A 23,312-nucleotide genomic window follows, 5' to 3' on the forward strand; every position below is an offset into this window, starting at 1 on the left:
GTGGTCCTATCCTTTTTTTTACATTGGTACCGGGAACCACACAGCACTGAGAAGTAATGCTAGAAGCGCATGCTCCTATATACCATTTACCACAAAAAGAAGGATTATTCCTGCGGGATTTGCGAAAGAAGACCACCACGAGCCAAGTCGCGGACAATAGCTGGTGAACAAATATAAAGATTATATGTATTTTTTTCTGTTACCCTTAGGATCCTAGTAACAAATTACATAGTGACTTACTTAGCCTGGATCAGGTGGAACGGCATCTTCCTCACAGCTTCCTCGGCTATCTCCAGCGGGAATGCGAACTCCAGCATGTTTTCATTCAAACAGTCGTTGTACGTTGACGCCAGCTGACACCTGTCTGACATGCCCTCGATACTGTCCAGGCAAAGTCGGGATATGCTGCTTAGCTTCCGCACCACTCGTGAGTTCTTCCCGTTCACTAAACTGGCCAGGTGCACGAGTAGTTCTCGATTTACCTGTGAATCATACATATATACCTACATATATACCGGCACCAATACAAAAAAGAATAGAACCAGTCCATCTCTTTCCCATACATACGTACATATAATCACGTCTATATCCCTTGCGGGGTAGACAGAGCCAACAGTCTTTTAAAGACTGATATACTCTTTCCCATGGATGTTGTAAAAGGCGACTAAGGGCTTACAAACTTGGGATTCTTTTTTAGGCGATGGGCTAGCAACTTGTACTATTTGAATCTTAATTCTATCATTAAGTCAAAAAGCTGAACGTGGCCATTCAGTCTTTTCAAGACTGTTGGCTCTGTCTACCCCGCCAGGGATATAGACGTGACCATATGTACGTATGTATGTATATATTCACGTCTTGCGGAGTAGCCAGAGTTAGCAGCGTTGACAAGACTAATAGGCCACGTTCAGCTGTTTGGTTTAATGATAGAATTGAGATTCAAATAGTGACAGGTTGCTAGCCCATCGCTTACAAGAAGAATATTTTCCTTTCTGAATGAATATCTTACATCTTGTCTTTTCAACCGTTCTATTTTTAAAGGCTTTTATTTTTTAAATTAACCTTTTAAATTAACAAAAGAGGTAAGATATTAAACCTACTAATAGCTCCCTCTCACTTTGCCTTAAGGAGTTCCCGATTGAAATGTTTGTGGAAATAAAAAGCGCTTTACCGGATAGATGATTCAGAATAAATTGACCCAATAGAAACCCATTAGCGGGGTCACAGACCCAGATATCAGTGAGCGAAGTATTGCATCCTAATGCAAACCCAACAGTCCAATTACCCTCCGCCATTGTAAATTGAAAGAAACCGCTCCGCATAATAAGAAGTATTCAAACAGAAATACTTTAGATAGAAAAAAATATTTTTCACTGTATATTGATCGTGTCAATAGATTTTTCTATGTACATACATACATATAATAACGTCTATATCCCTTGCGGGGTAGACAGAGTCTTGAAATGACTGATAGGCCACGTTCAGCTGTTTGGCTTTAGGATAAAATTGAGATTCAAATAGTGACAGATTGCTAGCCCATCGCCTAAAAGAAGAATCCCAAGTTTATAAGCCTATCCCTTAGTCGCCTTTTACGACATCCATGGGAACGAGATACAGTGGTCCTATTCTTTTTTTTTATTGGTGCCGGGAACCACGCGGCACGTATTTTTATGTTTTTGGTTTGTTTGGGAATTTGAGTGCGTTTAATCTCAATATACCTATTGGTAAGCGATTTGGGGTCTAAGGTTGTGCTTGGTGGAATTCAAAATTTTTGGACGGCAATTATCGTTTACTCTTGGCCGTAGGTAAATGTGAGGAGAGAACGGAAAAAACGGCTTTCTCTAGAAATGGCCACTGCGTTTTTTGAAGCGGCGTAGATGGCGGATCATTTATTGTTGGTCCCAGATATCCTGCTCGCTCGTATACAACTCTCGTCTCGACCATCTGGGCATCATAATGGCTTTGAAGCCACTAACACAATAAAAGAAGGGCTTAATTGCACAGGCAAAGTTTCTACAGATTGGAGCATAAAAAATATCTGACACAACATCGTGAAACCGTTGTTGCTCAGGTATAACATCCAACCTGACGCAACGCCCACCTTTCAGTATGCTCTGTGTTGATTCAACACAAATCATCGATCAAGCTACAGTATGTCACAAGCGATCCCGTATATGATGATATGCCGTGTGGTTCCTGGCACCAATACAAAAAAGAATAGGACCGCTCCATCTCTTTCCCATCAATGTCGTAAAAGGCGACTAAGGGATAGGCTTACAAATTTGGGATTCTTTTTCAGGCGAGGGGCTAGCAACCGGACACTATTTGAATCTCAATTCTATCATTAAGCTAAATAGCTGAACGTGGCCATTCAGTCTTTTCAAGACTGTTGGCTCTGTCTACCCCGCAAGGGATATAGACGTGACCATATGTATGTATGACCCCGTATATTACCTTGCCATGGGTGATGACGTCACTCTGCTCCAGCATACACGCAGCGAAGCATTGCCCCGAGCGGGAGACAGGCGAGGAGTTGGTGAAGTAAGCTCTCACGTCTTTGGGCGTGGCTCTCACTCTGATGACGCAGGACTGCGCCATGCGGACCAGAGCGTCTAAATGGCCTTGAACCTGATGATCAAATAACTAGTCATTCGTCGCGAAAGTAGGCTTCGAGATAAGTTTTGTACATACGTATACATATGATTATATGTATATGTCCATCTCTTAGCTCATGGGCAATGGCTCATTCATGGGTATGAGCCCATGGATGTCGTAAAAAGCAACTAACGGATAGGCTAATAAACTTGGGATATGGGCTAGCAACCTGTCACAATTTGAATCACTATTTCATCATTTAGCCTAACAGCTGAACGTGGCCATTCAGTCTTTCAAGACTAGTCTCTGTCTACCCCGCAAGGGATATAGACGTGACTATATGTATGTATGTATGTAAATAAAAAACAACTGGTACCTTAGGATCCGTAAAATCGACCATGGTCCCGGCCGAAGCGTGACCGTGATGCCTGAGGTCAGCAAACGCACACGCCAAAACAGCAAAAAAAAAAGTATTGATCAAGAAAAACCCCATTTTCTTTCGTACGCTGTAATTCGCACACTCAACAAAAATTTGGTACTGAACATAAAACGCAACCGCTTTAACGCCGAACGAAATACAAAGTTATGCATTCGATAACAAGAATGCAATTTTGTAGCATTGTGAAACGCAGGTGCACAAATAAGGTTTGATTAGAAAAAAAAAAGGTATTTCTATTGTTTGTTATATACATACATAGGTAGGTACGTAAGTTTGTGAATGGAGAATCGTATTTTGAGTAAGTCCAGCTGTATGTAAGCGTTTACATGCTGCGGAAAGATTTTACAAAGTTGTTGCTGTTGCTATGAAAACAAAACACTGAGGGCATTAATGATAATTAATAACGATAACTTAATAGCTTCGGTACTTAGTCCTGTCATACATTTTCGTAATAGATTGTTATATTTTATTAATAAAGTTTGGTTTATTAATACAGTCCAGTATGGGACCCCAGCACTAATTAAAAAAGAAATAGGACCACTCCTTCTCTTTCCCACGTATGTCGTACAAGGTGACTAAGGAATGGGTTTATAAAGTAGGGATTCTTCTTTAAGGCGATGGGCTAGCAAGCAAGAGAATCTCGCGCGGACAACTCTCTTGCACAGCGTATTGCTATTGCAATACAGCGCGGGAATGCTGCCTGTGTGATGGAAACCCAACCAAGGGGTCCAAACTAATATTTCTTTTTAGTTTGTAGTTTAGGAATTATACTTTATTTTATTTAGGTAGATAAATATATAAATAAATAAATATATACGGGACAAATTACACAGATTGAGTTAGCCTCGAAGTAAGTTCGAGACTTGTGTTACGAGATACTAACTCAACGATACTATATTTTATAATAAATACTTATATACATAGATAAACATCCAAGACCCGGGCCAATCAGAAAAAGTTCTTCCCTCATCATGCCCTGGCCGGGATTCGAACCCGGGACCTCCGGTGTAACAGACAAGCGTACTACCGCTGCGCCACAGAGGCCGTCGAGATTTATTATTAGTATAGTTTAGAAATTGTAATAGTTAAATTTTGTCGGCTATAGTAGAACCGCCTAAATGAGTCCTCGCCCGCGGAGTACAGGGGCGCGGGGGTATGACGACGAAGGGGACCGAGAGAGGTGCGGGCGGCGGGCGCATTCTTGTAAAAACTCAGTTCGCTCGCTACGCGGTTAGCGATCACACGTGTTGACAGTTGCGGACGCCTTGTGAAAATTATACATGAGATTACATTCTCAAGATGAGTCGAAATATTTTCGGACATAGAATTAATAGTCAGTGCAAACAAATGGCGTTTAACGTATATGAATATTTTAGAAAAAAGAAACTCGACCCAAATTCTGATGAATATAAACAAGATATACCTTTAAATAAAACTGTAGCAGAAGTTACTGGACTATCAGAAAAGACTGTATCTAGAATTGTACAACAAGGGAAAGCATTAAATGACAACGAGAGATTTAAATCACCGAGAAAACCAAAACAGGTTCGTAGAAAAAGAGTGGAAATAGACGATTTCACAAAAGGAGTGGTAAGAAGAAAAGTCACTCAGTTTTACACAATTTTCAAAAAAATACCTACTCTGAAAACTTTGAACGCTGTACTTAGAGAAGAGAATATATTACACTGCGGCAGGGAATATTTAAGGCTATTATTACATGATCTAGGTTTTAAATTTAAGAAATGCGGATCTAAAAGGAAACTCCTTATCGAACAGCCAAATATCACATCGTGGAGGTGGAAATACCTAAATACTATTAAAAAATATCGTAGAGAAGGAAGACATATTTTATACCTTGACGAAACTTATGTAAACGCGTCTCATAACGTTTCAAAATGTTGGCAATCAAAGGATGAACTTGGCGTTCTATCTCATATTGGTAAAGGGGACCGTTTGATCATCGTACATTGTGGAGGTCAAATTGGATTTGTAGACGGAGCCCTTGTGATATTCAAATCCAAATGTAAAACAGGTGATTATCACGATTCTATGAATTTCGCAAATTTCAGTAAATGGATAAATGAAAAGCTCATGCCTAATATACCGCAAAATTCTGTCATAGTAATGGACAACGCAGCTTATCATTCGGTTCGAGAAGAGAAAAAGCCAACTATGGCTTCTACCAAGCCAACTATGCAAGAATGGCTACGACGACATAACGTGCCTTTTCATGAAAAACTTAGAAAGGATGACTTATATAAATTAATTAAAAGTAATTTCACAGAAGATATTTACAAAATTGACGAGGTATTGAAAAGAAACGGACACGAAGTATTGCGTTTGCCTCCATATCACCCAGACCTGAACCCAATTGAGTTGGTCTGGGGTGATATCAAAGGACAATTAGCACAAAAAAGTATCGACTCTAATTTGGACCAGAAAAAAGAAATATTAGAGAGATTATTTGCTGAATATCCCAAAGAGAAATGGGAGAATTGTGTTAAACACGTGATTAAAATCGAAGACGAATATTGCAAACATGATGGAGTCCTAGATGAAGTTGTTGATTTTATTATTAATGTGCAAGACGATTCTGATGATTCTGATGATGGCTGTTGTGAAAGTGAAGAATCAAGTTCCAGTGATAGTGATATTATGGACATAAGTGATTGATTTATAATTTTGATAAATTTTGCATAAATAAATATTACATACATAACTTTATTACCTTTTTTTTACCTACATATCATACCTATATATCATAAAATCACATTTTTATCGAATTGTTTTGTATGAAAAATAAAAATTTGAAAATAACAATAATCGAAAAATGCTTATGCTATTTAATTCATGTACGTGGTCTCGTTGATACCATGGAGTTATGGGATAACAAAAGGAACACGTTGTATAGTTTACAGTTGTTTCATTCAAATTTTGTATAGCCATTATTATTTTTTTAATAAAAATCTTCACCTGTTTGCCGCTAACCACTATGACGTCACATATCTCAAGAAATGTCCAGTAACATTTCGCCCCTTGTATTACACGCTACGCTCGACCGCCGCCCGCACCTCTTTCGTTCCCCTTCGTCGTCATACCCCCGCGCCCCTGTACTCCGCGGGCGAGGACTCATTTAGGCGGTTCTACTATAGCGACCTACTATTTGAATCTCAATTCTATCATCAAGCCAAAAAGCTGACCATGGCCTATCAGTCATTTGAAGACTGTTTGTTGGCTCTGTCTACCACGCAAGGGATATAGACGTGACTTTATGTATGTATTGTTATATTTTTTCGCATTCTAAGACATTGTAAGATTGGAAAAGATGGAGCGGTTCTATTTTGCTCTGCTAAAGCTTGGCTTTACTTACTTCTCACTTTTTTGGCAATAAACGTGTTTATCTGTTTGGCTTTTGTTTAGGTTCTTTATTACCACGATCTTTTGGTCAAAATGACCTTCATCCGACGTCCATGACCCTGTCAATAAAGGAACTATGACTAGCTGAAATAAAGGATATAATAATGTAGATTGATAGATAAAACTCTTTATTGCACCATAGAGTAAAACATACAAAACAGATATAATACAACCTTAAAGAATCTTTAAGTCGCCTTTAACGATATCTACCTAAGTGATATTTGTTAAATGTAAGTTTCAATCATAAGTTTTCCGCTTAAATGTTATATAACCTTATTCTTTTCAAGCGACAAGGTTGCAGGCAAGTGAGTAAATGTGGTAACTCTTTGTTACTCAAGACAGATGTGCGGGACTAAGCTCAGAATCCCGCTTATTCTGTATAAAACGTGCTTGGTTCCCGGAACGACGTCTAATGGAACTTTAGTATGGGACTGCGCCTTAAGTTGCCTTTATTTGTGATAGAAATATCTTGTATATGCGTAGTCTTTATGAATACTGATGGCAAAACTGTTATCGTAAAAGGCGAGTTAGGAACTTGCTAATAAACTTGGGATTTTTCTTTTAGGCAATGGGCTAGCAACTTATCACTAAAACGTACCTTTTGTGAGACTGTTGGCTTTGTCTACCCCGTGTAGGATAAAGACGTGATTATATGTATGTAGACTATTTGACGTTTTACGTTTGACGGCCTCTTTGTGGCGCAGTGGTATTACCTCTGGTCTGTGACACCGGAGGTCCTGGGTTCGAATCCCGGTCAGGGCATGCTGGGAAAAGGACTTTTTCTGATTGGCCTGGGTCTTGGATGTTTATCTTTATAAGTATTTATTATCAAATATTGTATCGTTGAGTTAGTATCTCGTAACACAAGTCTCGAACTTACTTCGAGGCTAACTCAATCTGTGTAATTTGTCCCGTATATATTTATTTATTATATTTATTCACGAGCAATGTTAATTAATACCTACACGTTCATTATTTAGTTACATATGTACCAATATTCAAATACACAAGAAGGCGGACCCAGGGCTCCTAAGCTTTGTGGTAGAGGGTGCAACCGTTAAAATTCCCATAATTTAAAAAAATACGAATCTCCTATACAAAACTCCTCCTTTCTGACCACAGTGATCCTTTTTAAAGTGGAACCGTACCCAGATTTGTATAAACGAGATGTTAGTAACATTTTCTTACTTTGTTAGTATGCCAACTAATGTATGTAACCGGGAAAAGACTGATGGGCGCAGTGGGATTTTAACATTCATGGATTCAAATCTCACAGCGTCTTACCTTAAAAATACCAACGCGTTTATTTTTTCTTTTTTTCCCTATGCACTTAAGAAAATTGAGCATCATTTTTTAAAGTTAGTTAAATAGAGTAGCATTGCACGCTGTTTTGATCGCGCGAAATTATCGCTGTCCCGTGTCACGTCTTAATAAAATGCGAAACGGCGATAGTTTTACGCGAAATAAAAATGGCGTCGCGCGTGCCGTTCTTCTGGGACAGGAAATCATTATGTAGCTGGCTCTAAAGTCTGCTGTTTCCCGGCTTCATCTCAAGATTGCAATTTTATCGCATTACAAAGTTTTGACACCACCGCTCTGAGATAGCGGCCCTAAAGTAACCTCAGCTTTAATTTAAGTTCGTGTTTAATTCAGGTTATTAAAGGTTGTGTGATGTAAACTAGGTACTACGGCCTCTGTGGCGCAGCGGTAGTACCCTTGTTTGTGACACTGGAGGTCCCGGGTTCGAATCCCGATCCTGCCTCGGCCATGTACCAATGATTATTTTCTAAGTTTATTAGTTTCTGTGCTAACTGTAACTGTAAGAGTACTATAAATTAATGAAACGATCGATTCATCTAATTGAAGAATGTGGTTAAAATAAAAGAATAGGGTAGCATTTATACATATAAATCTTCCTTTTGTATCACTCGATCTATTACAAAAAACTGCATCAAAATCCGTTAAGTAGTTTTAAAGATCTAAGCATACATAGAGACAGACGCGGGAAGCGACGTTGCTATGTTATAAAAATATATATACCTACTGGAGAAATCAAATAGATTGAGTTAGCCTGAAAGTAAGTTCGAAACTTGTGTTACGAGATACTAACTTAACGATACTATATTTTAAAATAAATACTTGAACAGATAAAAAATAAAAAGTTTGTTTTTCATCATGAACTGACCGGGATTCGAACCTGGGATCTCCGGTGTCCGGACAAGCGCAAAACCGTTGCGTGACAGAGTCAGTTCACATATTTTTATAAATAAATACAAAGTTACGGACAAATCACTCAGTCGCCTAACAATAAGTCAAGTAATTTAGCACGAAATGAAAACATATCCGGGATTTCCCCTTAACGTGACTTTATCACCCCTCGGGGTTTTATTTTCATCTGTTTTATTAGAAATATCCTTCCTTGGGCATTTTGGTAGAGAGAATTATTTAATACCCGACGGGCAAAATGGTGAGTAATGTTTTACGGTTATTGAAAAAGAAATTATTTCAGTGGAATAATGATTTATTATTGTAAATGTTAGTAAAGGGTAAAGCTTTCTTGGGATTCTACTTTGACGCAAAAATGTTTAATGTAATATTCCTTTCTTTATTCTCTTATTTTAAAACTTCTTCTACTTAATATCTTATTACGTAGTACTTATTATTTTTATGACAGTAGATAATTTAACATCACGTGATATAATCCTTCTTGTTGATCCTAAAAAGTTTGGAGGAATGTCAAAGATCATTTATATATTAATTTCACTTTTAAACGGAACATAAAGTAAATTGCAATATAATGACAAACAGAATGGTCATCATTACTGCTTGCGGAACTAATGGTAGCGAAACACAGGCCGCCATTTTGATAACGATCTAAATGTCATGTGGGATTCAAATATTTAAATAACTATCCATTTGTGTTTAGATTTTCAAAATAGGAACAACATTTTCGTAACACAAAAAAAAAGAACTAAAAATTTGTCTTTGTAATATTGGCAGAAAAAAATACTAATTGGTACTGGCAGTTAAAAATAAAAAAAAGGAAAATGATCAATATTAATTTGGTGAAGTTATTTTTGGTTTTGTTACTGGCTACATTTATATTTAACGTTGTTTATTGCCAAGAGGAGACGACGACCACGACAGAAGCACCAAAAGCCGAAGAAGAAGAGGAACCGGAGCCAGCGAAGAAGAAATGTTCTATTTTCTGCTGGATCCAGAAGATCGCCATGTTTGTTATATCACAGCTATTGAGCGGCAACTGAAAATTTTAATGTAGGCTTTTTCGAAATAAATTGTTATATAAACTTCTACTGGTTTTAATAGATTGTTTTACATACATACATATCTACATATAGTCTATATCCCTTGCGGGATAGACAGTGCCAACAGTTTTAAAAAGACTGAATGGCCACGTTCAGCTGATTGGCATAATGATAGAAACGAGATTCAAATAGTGGCAGGTTGTTAGCCCAATTTATATATGTATAAGTACATGTTACATGTGTAAGTTACATGTATTAGTCTATCCCTTAATTGCCTTTTACGAAATCCATGAGCAAGAGATGAAGCGGTCCTATCCTTTTTTCTATTGGTATCGGAAAGCACACTCAAAAAAATAAAATATCATCATTGATCATCCAGTTGAAATAATTCCAACTTAAACATACGAAGATCTGTGGGATTTCACCAATTTTTTCATAAAAACGAAATGTGATCACCAAAAAGTTAACTTCTTCACCCAAGTCACAGCTATGTGCCAGTGGTATAAACCAGATGACTGTCAGTCTTCTTCTGACCTTTAACATTGAAATGTTTATGAGAAGAGTGCCGTGTGGTTCCCGGCACCAATAAAAAAAAAAAAAAAATAGGACCACTCCATCTCGTTCCCATGGATGTCGTAAAAGGCGACTAAGGGATAGGCTTATAAACATGGGATTCTTCTTTTAGGCGATGGGCTAGCAACCTGTCACTATTTGAATCTCAATTGTATCATAAAGCCAAACAGCTGAACGTGGCCTATCAGTCTTTTCAATACTGTTGGCTCTGTCTACCCCGCAAGGGATATAGACGTGATTATATGTATGTATGTATGTTTATGAGTAAACCGCAGACTACCTACAGTATTAAGGTTCGTTGATAACAAAGTAAATATTGATGGTAGATAAAGTATCGGATTTCGGCAGAATAGTTTGTATAGGCACGAGATTTCATATTTGATGAGGGGATTGAGTAAAGGTCATTGGGATGTTTGATATGCTATTAATATACAGGTAGCCGTTATTATATTTCAACTAGTTTTGTTATACCAAATAGCTGAGCGTGGCCTATCAGTCTTTTCAAGACTGTTGGCTCTGTCTACCCCACAATGGATATAGACGTGACCATATGTATGTATGTAGTTTTGTTATTTATTAAGTTTGTTTCTTGTTATTCCTCTTGGCGTTAGGTTAAAGTTATATTCTTACCTGGAGTGCGCCTTTGACCATATGTTCCTGGTGGGTCAGATTTTGACCTGACCTACCAGTCTACCCCGTTAATGTCGTTGTCCGCAAAGCGTCTTTGACCATGATCTCGGATTGGGTGAGTCAGGTTTTTACACGAAGCGACTCGCATATGACCTCTGCAACATTTGCAACATTTGAATCTTACCCTTATTGGATCAGGATCGGTTCTCCTGCAAAGGTTGTCTCCTGAAGTCCGACTAGTGTTATATCAGGACATCTTAAGTGCCTTTGCCCATATTCAAATAATATCCTTTTTATACATACCTTTAGGTAATCACGTCTATATCCCTTGCAGGGGAGACAAAACCAACAGTCTGCAAAAGACTGATAGGCCACGCTCAGCTGTTTGGCTTGATGATAGAATTGAGATTCAAATAGTGACAGGTTGCTAGTTCATCGCCTATAGGGTTGCCATCCGTCCGGGTTTCCCCGGATTTGTCCTAGTTTAGAGGGCGTCCGGGCAGCGTCCGGGGAAGGTTTTTTTTGTAGACCGGGTTTGAAAATATTAATAAATAAAAAAATAATAATAAATAAAAAAAAACATTGCTGTAGGTCTAAACTTCAAAAATTTTCTGATTTGTTGTTTAATATTCAAATATCTTTTATTGCATTGTATATGTTTAAAAGATCTTGTTAACATGTCCGGCTTTCGGACTCTAAAATCCGGGGTTTTCACGCGTCTTGTCCGGTTTTCCAAATTTTAGAGATGGCAACCCTAATCGCCTAAAAGAAGAATCCCAAGTTTATAAGAATATCCCTTAGTCGCCTTTTACAAAATCCATGGGAAAGAGATGGCCACTCCATCTCTTTCCTTTATTCCTCCTATTCTTTTTTTTTATTGGTGACGGTAACCACACGGCACTTTTTATAGTATTTTATAAATAAATACGATTTTCTTGCAAATGTATAGTTCATTGATATTCTCGTATATAAACTTGAAAATGATAAATTCACTTCTACATTTTCGCAGACGCAAATAGATTGACCTTTTTTCTCGGAATGTGATTATAATAACATCACAAATGTGCTTACATTATACCAAACATCCATCATGATATCTGATTTATTTTGTCTCAATTTGGACTATTTTTGTTTATTCTCTCAAATGGATTTAGTGTAATATAATACTTATACATTACGTACTTACGTATTACTTCTGTTGTATCGTTGAGTTAGTATCTCGTAACACAAGTACCGAACTTACTTCAGGGCTAACTCAATCTGTGTGATCTGTTCATATCTTATTTATAAAATTCTCTTGTCACAATATTCGTTCCCGTACTCCTCCGAAACGGCTTGACCGATTCTCATGAAATTTTATGAGCATATTGAGTAGGTCTGAGAATCGGCCAACAGCTATCATACCCCTTAGTGATAAGGGTTGTCCACTCTTAACATGTTTTTTAACTAGAAATTACCTAAAAAATATTTATACCGCAAAACAACGTTTGTCGGGACAGCTAGTATTTATTTATTTTTTTATTTACACACTCACATCTTTATGAGAGAATGACGAAATACATTTGGTAATTAAATCGAAAAGAGAGTGTGAATGGGAACGTTGATGAAATGAGAGAAGTCCTGGCGAAAGTGCAGGTCATAAGTATTCTTAACCAGCTCTTCGAGAAGAGAGTAATGAATCTGGATGAAGCAAAAGAACTATATGGGGGTCATGATAAATGAGAAGATGTAATCTCTGTCTACCCTATCGGGAAACAGACATGATTTTAAGTATGTCTATTCAAAACTTAAAAAAATATATATTGTATGAATATAAACGCATACAATCCAACAACTTAAAAGTTGTGAAATACAGAGTATGGAATTTGCTAACACGATGTCGCATGCCTGAACTCGCTCTAACCTGAAGCCATAAAACGAAATACCAAGCTCCGCAAATAAGTTCGGAAATCTCAAATCTCTTCCATCGTCGACAATTCCTACGAGTTCAGTGTAAAATCCAGGAATTTCCCAATAAAATCCTGTTCTCAAGAATCCATGTGCTCACAAACAATAAATTGAATTTGTATTCTGAGTGCTTGTTTGCGCAGCTCTTTGCGACCGATATTCTGAGGTTTCAGATATAACCGCGCATTTCTCCTGTCTTACCTTCTACTTATTACCTACTAGCTATGCCCGCGACTTCGTCCGCGTGGAATAGTTATTGGAGCCCTCAAGGATGAATAATTTTCCGCATTTTTTTTCACATTTTCCAATATTTCTTCGCTCCTAATAGTTGCAGCGTGATGTTTTATAGCCTAAACTGGCCTAAAGCTTTCCTCGATAAATGGTCTATTCAACACAAAATGAATTTTTCATTTCAAACCAGTAGTTCCTGAGATTAGCGCGTTCAAACAAACAAACAAACTCTTCAGCTTTATAAAATTAGTATATATGTATATCTGTAATGTATCCTTGCACAAGACGGTTAGCGTTAGTTATGTTTCAGCTGTTCATCGACCTACGTTTACCGCATCTCTACAGCTAGACCTTCCTCCATTTTTCCTTGTGAATAAAAACGCGACTTCGTTACTGTGAAATAATTATTGTTTCACAGTTCAACACAGACTCGGGGATGCGAAGCCAAATAGTAAAACAAAACCTTATTATACGTCATGTTTATATTTAAACTCGAGTATTTACCTAATTTCATCAAATACGGTTTAGTGAAGCCGTAACAGCTTAACAGACAGCCACACTAAAGGTCTACGTCTTGAATTTGTAACTTTTGGTCTAAACGCCTACCTAGTAACATTTTTTATAATCTTAGCTAAACTTTTAAAGATTTGCCTTTCATATCTGTCCATACATACAATAATCACGTTTATATATATCCCTTGCGGGGAAGACAGAGCCAATAGTCTCTAAAAGACTGATAGCCCACGTTCAGCTGTTAGCTATATGTCCAACTTAAACGTTTCTTCAGTACAACATAAAAAAATATCAGGCAATTAAAAATTTTTAGTTGCTCATAAAACTCCCGTAAAAGGTTAAGAGTTAAAGTTATAATTAAAGTCTTACCTGTTAAATTTATTCATGCGGACAAAGTCACGGGCGGAAGCTATTAAACTTTAATCTAGAGAAATATTTTCCGTATTCCGTTCGTTGATTACTCTCCAAGTTCGCAAATACTCAGAAACCACATCAAAGATTTCATTCAAACCTACACTTATTTGACGATAAGGAATTCTATTAATGGCAACACTGTCTGATTGTATGTGCCTTTGAATAGCTCAGTGTTATGTATTTTTACATAATATAGGCTATTTTGATTGGAAAACTGTCGAAGAAGTACCTACCAATGTTAAATATTAATACATACATACATATGGTCACGTCTATATCCCTTGCGGGTTAGACAGAGCCAAGAGTCTTGAAAAGACTGACTGGCCACTTTTAGCTATTTGGCTTAATGATAGAATTGAGATTCAAATAGTGACAGGTTGCTAGCCCATCGCCTAAAAAAGAATCCCAAGTTTGTAAGCCTATCCCTTAGTCGCTTTTTACGACATCCATGGGAAAGATATGGTATTTAATTAAACCAATTTGTACAACAGTAAATAAGATAATTTTATTCCTTTATATATAGGTATAAATAACCTATATTTTTTTTTACACACGTATACATAGTGCCGTGCGGTTCCTGGCACCAATATAAATATTTAAACATTTTGCGAAGCTTTTTGAATGGTTTCAACTGTGTGATTTAAAATATGCGAAAAAGGGACAGTCGTATGCAAAGAAACTCGACCGTATGGTGTTGGTTTATATGAATAAGGGGTCAGGTTTCTTTGTAAGCGACAGTCCCTGTTTATTTTTCTATTTAATATTTAAAGCGTTAAAAGCAGATGAATTTGCGAAAATCCATGAATGGTGACGTGTTAGTGAATAACATCTCTTTTTTCGTCGAGGGTTAAAAATGATAAGATTAGAGTAAGACATAAATGCAAGCAAAGCTAATTAGTTACTTCTCTGGGTTCATATCTGCCAATGTACCTTAATCTGACTTTGATAGAGGTATCTGCATTCATAGATCCGTTACACAGAGCAGTGACTGAAGCCAGCGCGAAGCTCTGTGTTGGGTAAAACCACAGAATTTCGTAATGGATCGAATCTGTGTCAGCCTAAATTGCATTTCTAATTAATGAGCCCGGTGATATTTATTTGTTTGTAAAATTAACGAATGAAGTAGATATAAAATTGTATGCGAGAGAATAGTGCAAGGGGTACTGCCTTTTCTCCATAGGTTTCGTCGTTTCTTTTTCTTCATATCTACAGATTGACCCATCGTCCACTTTGGCAACTAAACTCACATAACCAGTTACAAAAGAAGATTTTTGGTAACCAGTTGTGAAAGAAGAATTCTTTTTTCCACTTACGTAAATTAAATTGTTTCCATGTGTGTAACTAGATATATGTATGTCGAAAAAAAATCAAGAAGTGAAGAGGTTGTTATTTTACATGCTATTATCGTTATAAAGAAATAAAAAGATATAGGAAAATAGAAATATCATATCTTCATCCCATATGAGTAGGCAGAGCCAATAAAGGTCATGTTTATTAACACTTTTTGATAGATACTCAATATCTGTTTAAGTGAATATCTTCTTATATATTTTAAAAAATACAAAAAGAATCTTGTTCGCGATACAGGCTTGTCTTACAGATAAAGATGACATCATCAAAATGCTTATTATGCGGAATTGTAAAAAAAAATATGTTGCTCAATAATTGCCTCGGGCATCTACATGGACTTATTAGCTACATAAATACGAGTAAAAATAACGTTATAAAAACCGTTGTTCAATTTTCAAGTCATCCCTTTGCGCTGTCACGATGAATTGAAAGGATCACAATTAAATGAATTCCCGAACATTTCCAATATAAACCAATTGTTTTGTTCCGTCATTGTTTGCGCAGACTTCAGACAATGGAATTAAACGCAGGTCTTATTCTGTTCTGTACTATGGAGCGGATTAGGCAAACAGATTACAAACTCTAAGGTACCAATTTTTTAATTCAGGAATTCTGCTGCCATTTTCATCTAGTCCCACTGATGTGGAAAAAGGAACAAAAACTTTCCTGGAAACCGCATCTAAATCGGTTAAATATATATAATTAATACGTAAAAGTAAAACTAAGAACCACCTTTTTTTAAGGCGGTTAATAAAAAGCTAGAATTTAAAAAAAATAAATTTATTTAGCCAATAAAACCCGGTACAGATGCGTGCAGTCGTTGAACACCTTGGCTTTCCTGCAGACGTCTTGTTTGTGCTGGGCCGCTTCCGCCGCCTCCACGCACGCGTTGCCGAAGTCTCCCACCATGTCCCTCTGGTCCAGCTGATGGTAGATTTGGACTCGCTTTCTGGACGAAATCAACAATTGTGCATTGAGTATCTATTATTGCAACCACGGAGTGGGTGCCGTGTGGTTCCCGGCACCAATACAAAAAAGAATAGGACCACTCTATCTCTTTCCCATGGATGTCGTAAAAGGCGACTAAGGGATAGGCTTACATACTTGGGATTCTTTTTTTGGCGATGGGCTAGCAACCTGTCACTATTTAAATTTCTCAATTCTATCTTAAAGCCAAATAGCTGAACGTGGCCTATCAGTGTTTACGGGACTGTTGGCTCTGTCTAACCCGCGAGGGATATAGACGTGATTATATGTATGTATGTACGGAGTGGGTAAGTCAGAATTTTTAACAAAATCTGGACAAAATCAATAATTGTGTGCGTTATACCTATTATCACGACCACGAAGTTTGTAAGTCACGATTTTAACGAGTAGTCGTTTCGTTTAAGCTCTAGAGTCTTTAGACTGTAAAGTCAGACCTCCGCAATCTTTGTAGAGGAACTTATATTGGATCCTGATCACACATCTTGTTGCTTGAATTTGCAGCTAGAATAACTAATTAAATATTGCAATGGGAACGTCTTGTTAAGAAAGAAACCATTCAGTCTTTTCGAGACTGTTCGCTATGGCTTATCTAGAAAATGATGTAATGAGAAAAATAGGTCCGAAATCATATCAGACATACAAATATGTATATAATCGCTTTCATGCCATGATGATTTCATTTGATGAAAACTATAAGCCTGAAAATCCACGAAGTATTTGGTTTTTTGTGTTTTGACAAATTACACGGATTGAGTTAGTCTCGAAGTTAGTCTCAAGAAATACTTGTGTTACGAGAAACTAGCTTAACGATACTATATTTTATAAACATCCAAGACGTAGGCCAATCAGAAATCCGTTCAATTTTCATTATGCTCTGGCCTGGATTCAAACCCGAGTCTTCCAGTGTCACAGACAAGCATACTACCGCTGCGCTATAAAGAGCGTGAATATATAAAATGACAAAAATGTTAAAATATAGTGAACAAATCTATCCTCTTCAGAAATTCGATTTAACGAACCAAGCAACCAGTAAATTGCATTCCGGTTAACACTTTCAATGGATTTAATTGATTTCCAGCAGTGAATGGCTCAGAGACGTTCCGAGTATAGTTCTTTGATATTCAGAGCGGGCGCGATAAGATGCAAAGTAAATTCAAACTTGTATTCCTTACTGTTAAATCGTTTGTTAGGACTTAAATATTATAACACATATTTGAAATTATACAATTAAACAGAAATTGTACATTTGTATCATTCCAAATAAATCAATTAATATAAAAAATAAAATAACAATAAATTATATTTCATACATATACTCACGGCTTTATCCCTTATCGGTTAGACAGAGCCCACAATTTTAAAAAGAGTGGTATGCCCCGTGCAGCTGTATGGTTTAATGATGGAATTGACATTTAGATAGTGACAGGTTGCTAGCCTTTGCGGGTTCCTCTCTAAAGAGATACAACTAGGGATTCAGGAAGATACACAATTACATAAAATCTCCTGGAGGGATAGGCAGAGACTACACCTTTCCACGATCCCTGCAAACTTTCTTCGCTTCATCCAAGTTCACAAGTTTCTTCATGCAAGCTAGGCGGTTTCAGGTACTCTTGACCTAACCTTTCAAAGAAAGATGATAACCATAATTGTTACCTGTAAGCGTCCAAGTTGATGACTCCGTTAGTGCTAATGATTCCAAGTTTCTTCAAAACGCAGTAGATTAAACATGGCTCATCAGATTCCTCGATTTCCACTGCGTGCCTGAAACATATTACTTTATTAAAGACTGAGTGATGAACTTGAAGAACGAGTATGAAGCGAAAGAAGTATAGAAGCGGAAGGATATGGTCCATGCCTATCTTTCAGTAGAAGAGACCATATTTTATGAAGGTACAACTATAAATAACACATGCTCATTCAGAAAAGTAAAAAATTCTTTATCGAACCCCTTCCTCTACCTCATTTTGGCATTAGTCCTGTTAACATCTTCACCTATCCTATATGAACCTGGATTGGGTAAGTCAGGACTCCCGTCTGTCCTCAGCAGCATTTGCAGAGAAACCTAACCAATATTATATGCAATGGATGGTAAAATCTAGCTGAATATGTCTATTCCCTTAGTTGTCTTTTTAAAGATGTAAAACAGTTGGAGTAGTTTTATTCCAAAGTGTCGGAAACCAAGCTTCAATTCTTTACAAAACCCTATGATATAGTATTTAAAAATACCAAAATACAAATATTATTACTTAGAATTGGAGAACATTTCCTTGTAGCATTGTTCCGCCATCACGTCGCTGACTCGGTCGTGGGCGTACATGACTGAGATCCGAGCATTGGATGTGACTGCCAGCATCAACAGGATGACTGCTTCTGAAATTCAAACAATTATAACAAGAAATAAGTAATAAATATATATCATTGCACGCGCGACGCCGTTTTTATCGCGCGATAATCTGTCGCTGTTCTGATTCACGTCCATATAAAAAGCAAAACAGCTATAGTTTATCGCGCGGTAAAAACGGCATTGCGCGTGTTATGCTACGTGGGCAGATTACCCCCAAAGTGAGTTTGAGACTTTTCTTCCAAGATACTTACCCAACGTTACTATATGTGGATGAAGCGAAAGAAGTATGCAGAGATCGCGGGAAGAGGCGTGATTTTATGTATGTATGTATGTTACTATATTTTATGATAAATAGACAAACAATCAAGACTAGGCAAATCAGAAACAGTTCGTTTTCTTTCATGGTCTGACCAGTAATCTAATCCCAGTCCTTTTGGTTCAGTGGTGAGAATCCGAAAACTGCGCCAAACAAGCCGTCAAAAATAGGTAGAGAAATATATGAAGAGAGAGAACTTATAAATGTTGCTAGGAGGCTGATTTCGATCAAACCACTAAAAAGTCTCGCAGAGTAGTCAAAATATAGATCTAACAAGTAATGGAAGGCAACGGTTGCATCCCTCTCCTCATTGAGGAAAGATATAGTCTCTGCCTACCCTCCGGGAAATAGGTTGTATTCTAAGATATGTGGATACTTTGCTCATCTTCAGGCCGCAATGCTGGGACACTGTCCGAAGGATGATTCGCCAATCTATCTTGCGGTCTTTGCAAAATAAATCTATGTACTTGGAGGAGGCTTTAGTCCAAAAGTGGGATATGAAATAATAATGGTACATATTTGGTTTATTAAGACTTCAATTTAAATCGTATTGGGGTCAAGATTGAGTGCGGCTATATCCCTGGATTTTGGCATTTACCGGGAGGATTCGGGATACCTCGTTTCTCTGCAGGGATTTGGAAGGGTCAGGGTTAGTATATTATAACTATAGAGTGCGCATGCACGATCAAAACGTAGTTACTTTGATGTTTAGTTGCAACATATTGGATTTATTTTTGTTTTTGTAGAAATCAGTAATAGTTTCCCTTCTGCTTTTGGTGCCGTCTCCTGCTAGAGGTTTGCTATCACTACGGCTACTAAAATTTTAGACGTTGCACCTCTAAACAGCGATCTAGTGCTCGTCTTAAACAACTGTCTTAGTTTTTTGAGCCATGAGGTACGGTCTTTTGCCAGGCTTTCGACTTCCCTGAATCTTTCTTGCAGTATTAACTGTAGAAGGTGATATTTGCCATTACGCATTATATGACCAAAATATTGCAGTTTTACTAACATATCAGAATCAACAAGATAAGGTATAGGTATATACATCATAAGTATAATGTCAAAACTTTCACTAATCCAGTGAATGTAATGTATGTTCGGCATATGTCAAATTGTTCAGTTATTTAGCTGCTAAGTTGTCTAAAAACAAGAAGACCAGTTTGTGGTAGAAAAAGAATGATTTATTTGAAATCACAGCGAATAAAGAAGCCATGAAAATTATGGATTTATCTTGTAATGGTTCCTTGAAATCAAATTTTGTCAAGTACATACCTATGGCCTCTTTTAAATTGAGCTTCTGAAATGATTCATCTTTACGACAACTAGATGGCCACTCAAAACTGTGGCTTAGTGCGTCTTCTAAAGCAATGAATAACTCTATTGATAATCCTATACTCTAGGCTTACAATTCGTATGTCTAATGAAAACAATAATCAAAATATTTCCTCGTTAAATTTAAATCAGAAAAATATACCTACTATACAAATACACTGACCGATAGATTGACATATAACGTACAACCCTAACCAAACCTTTTGTGGTTTAGGGAATATGTGTGCGCTAAGTGACGATTTCATAAAATACTCGTGAGCATGGAACTTTGCGGGATCCATTGTTTAAGTTTAGTAAAAAATAAGAATTAGCTACACGGCTGACAAACTCTTTATTGGACCATTCGTGCACTCTATGGATACAATAGTTCCTCTAATGAGAAGGTATAAGCAATAAATTATATCTTCCGGTGTAATGAAGCCCATCTACAAGGTTTTCGGTAAAATAGACTTTTTTTTCTCTTTGTAAGAAATTTGTTGACTCGACTCAGGTTTTTAAACAACGTATAGGTATGTACCTAATCATAATTTTAATATTTTTAACATCAACATCTGTGTGTTTTTACTTTCGTGTTGGTCTGAAAGCGTAGAAAAATCATAGTGTGTGCCAAGCGTTTCTCTTTCCTTGCAGAAATTAAAAGCCGATTAAGGGCGAGGATATTAAACTTGAGATTCTTCACGTAGGCTATAAGCTATATGATATAAGCTTGTCACTATCTGAATCTCAACACTATCACTAATAAGCTATCCAGGTAGTGAGGTCTTTCAATCTTTTCGACTGATGTAACCGTTAGCAAACAACGATTAATAAGATTGTCAGGCCAACAAGTGATCTTTCTTGGGTAATCCTTTTTTACGGGGTAGACATAACTAGTAGTCACAAGACTCTTGGATGGACAACTGGATGTTTCTACATGCAGTTGAACTAAAATACAATAAATAAACTTGGTTCATTAAATCTTCTTTTCGTTTGATTTCGGTCTTTCGTGAGTTGGAGGATAAGTTTTTTCGCTATTATTTTTTCTTATATATCTTATAAGTTGAGGTACCTAAAATGTATTGACGAATCGTCGAATTCGCTTAATTGTACCTAAATAATCTTAGTTCAAATATAATTTTATAATAAAACAAAGCATTCAGTCAATATATTTATGAAAATATAAACATAAATTAACAATTGGTTCTACGATCACGCAGACACCTCTACTATAACTATACGCTAGCATTATGAGTGGTTTGTTTCAATTACCTACAATATACAATAGTAATTCCTACCACTCTGGTTCTCTGAAAGATATCGCGTACAACTGTGTACAATCGTTGAAAATTTTTGCCTTTTTGCACACATCATGGTCCAAGTTCATAGCGTTAATGTTCTGAGCGCACGTATCACCCACGTCTGATATTAAAATTCTTGGATCGTATCTATGTATGGCTTGCACTCTTCTGTAATAGTTTCTTATATTAATGTATCCATCATTAGTCATAATTCCGAACTTCTTTAACACGCAATGTATGATACAGGGGATATCATTCCTGTCGATATTTAAAGGATATTTGTACAAATTTCTTGGGTACATTTCCGTGAGACATTCATTTGTTATTTGGTCACTTCTTTTGTCTCTGGCGTATAAGATTGATATAGTGGGTTCGGAATCCAGGTTGGGTGATAAATACCTACTTTTTAAAGCCTCGGCTGAGGTAATTAAAATAATAATGGTGAGGTATTCTGAAAGGAGTCCATACATTATTTTCTTCCTCTAGGTAAGCTTACAATGTTACACATTAGAACATTCACACGTTTTCAGTTTTTATTCATCAACTGAATTATTATTGGTATAAATTTGAACTGTATTGTAATAAATGTTAGGTATCTTAAAGTTTAACAAAATTTTGATTCTTTAAGTTTCAAGTCCAATATTGTTTGCATTGATAGAAGAATCAATACCTCATATAATAATTAATCAGAAATTACAATTTTTTATTCTTTAAAAGCTTTATATGGACGTGATAAAACAGTCCTTTTGCTTTTTGTAATGCTGTTAGTTTTCAAATAATAAACTATAAAATACAACAAATATAAAAGTCAATAAAACGAAATTGAAAATTGCAAAACCGTGAAATAACTTTCGCATTTTTTCTTTTGCATGCATTACAATCTGTTGTTATAATAGAATATCTATATTTAATAAACTTATCCAAAAAAATCTATTATGAAAAACATATATAGTGGGAACTTGTCCAACAAGTACCTATGATTTGTATCATCTCATGAAATGATCATAAAAAATAAAGATTTCAAAGTATATTTTCAAGATTCAAAATTATTAATTCCGTTGTAAAATTTTTTGGTTGTGTCTGTGTACTTATTCAGTCAGTGACTTTAAAACTAGCTAGCTACTCACGCGCAACGCCTTATTAATTTAAACATTTTAAGTGTCCAAAGCTTTAAAAATGTCACAGTCGATTTTGACTCTATGGAAAAGAAATATGTCCTGAACTTACTTTCCATTTCCCAATTTTTCTTGATACTACACACTATTATTTTTGCAACATTACACTGGCGTTTTAGAAAACCTGCCCAGTGATGTTTTCCTGAAAAGTTAATGTTTAGGAGATTTGGGTACAAATGTTTTATATACTGCTCGGTTCTCGGTAAACAATCGGCCATTGTTGCAATCGAAACTCCGATAAGATTGAAACCAGCACCGTTTGCAAAGCGGATAAGGTTTAACAAGCTATTTGAAACGCAAACAGCGATATCATCAATATAACAAGAAAAAATCCTTTGGTCAAGAAATCATATACTTTTAGTATTGACAAATTTTTGCTACGAGTATTATACTACTCATAATTTTCAAAAACATATTTTTTGCCATCTATCAAACGCAAGTTTATCTCAAAATTCAATTAAATTAAAAAGCTTTGAATAAATGTTATTAGTGTGCTTAATCCAAAGTCT

At 36.5% G+C, this 23,312-nt stretch overlaps 3 protein-coding genes across 3 annotated transcripts; all 3 read right to left on the reverse strand.

The window, feature by feature from the left end:
* Nucleotides 1–236: 236 nt before the first annotated feature.
* LOC106138746 (uncharacterized) lies at nt 237–3,006 on the reverse strand. The gene is made up of 3 exons (XM_013340014.2): nt 2,969–3,006; nt 2,452–2,625; nt 237–482 (listed from the first exon to the last, which is right to left on the reverse strand). Exons 1-3 carry the CDS (start codon nt 2,990–2,992, stop codon nt 237–239), a joined length of 444 nt encoding a protein of 147 aa, XP_013195468.2. The 5' UTR covers nt 2,993–3,006.
* Nucleotides 3,007–16,152: 13,146 nt separating this feature from the next.
* Nucleotides 16,153–22,961, reverse strand: LOC106138743 (uncharacterized). Its single transcript, XM_013340012.2, has 4 exons — nt 22,856–22,961; nt 18,606–18,729; nt 18,013–18,120; nt 16,153–16,321 (listed from the first exon to the last, which is right to left on the reverse strand). Exons 1-4 carry the CDS (start codon nt 22,860–22,862, stop codon nt 16,153–16,155), a joined length of 408 nt encoding a protein of 135 aa, XP_013195466.1. The 5' UTR covers nt 22,863–22,961.
* On the reverse strand, nt 21,622–22,503 carry LOC132903106 (uncharacterized). Its single transcript, XM_060950463.1, has 2 exons — nt 22,498–22,503; nt 21,622–22,110 (listed from the first exon to the last, which is right to left on the reverse strand). Exons 1-2 carry the CDS (start codon nt 22,501–22,503, stop codon nt 21,622–21,624), a joined length of 495 nt encoding a protein of 164 aa, XP_060806446.1.
* Nucleotides 22,962–23,312: the final 351 nt, after the last annotated feature.

This window comes from Amyelois transitella, chromosome 21 (genome assembly GCF_032362555.1).
Source record: "Amyelois transitella isolate CPQ chromosome 21, ilAmyTran1.1, whole genome shotgun sequence".
Classification (NCBI taxonomy): domain Eukaryota; kingdom Metazoa; phylum Arthropoda; class Insecta; order Lepidoptera; family Pyralidae; genus Amyelois; species Amyelois transitella.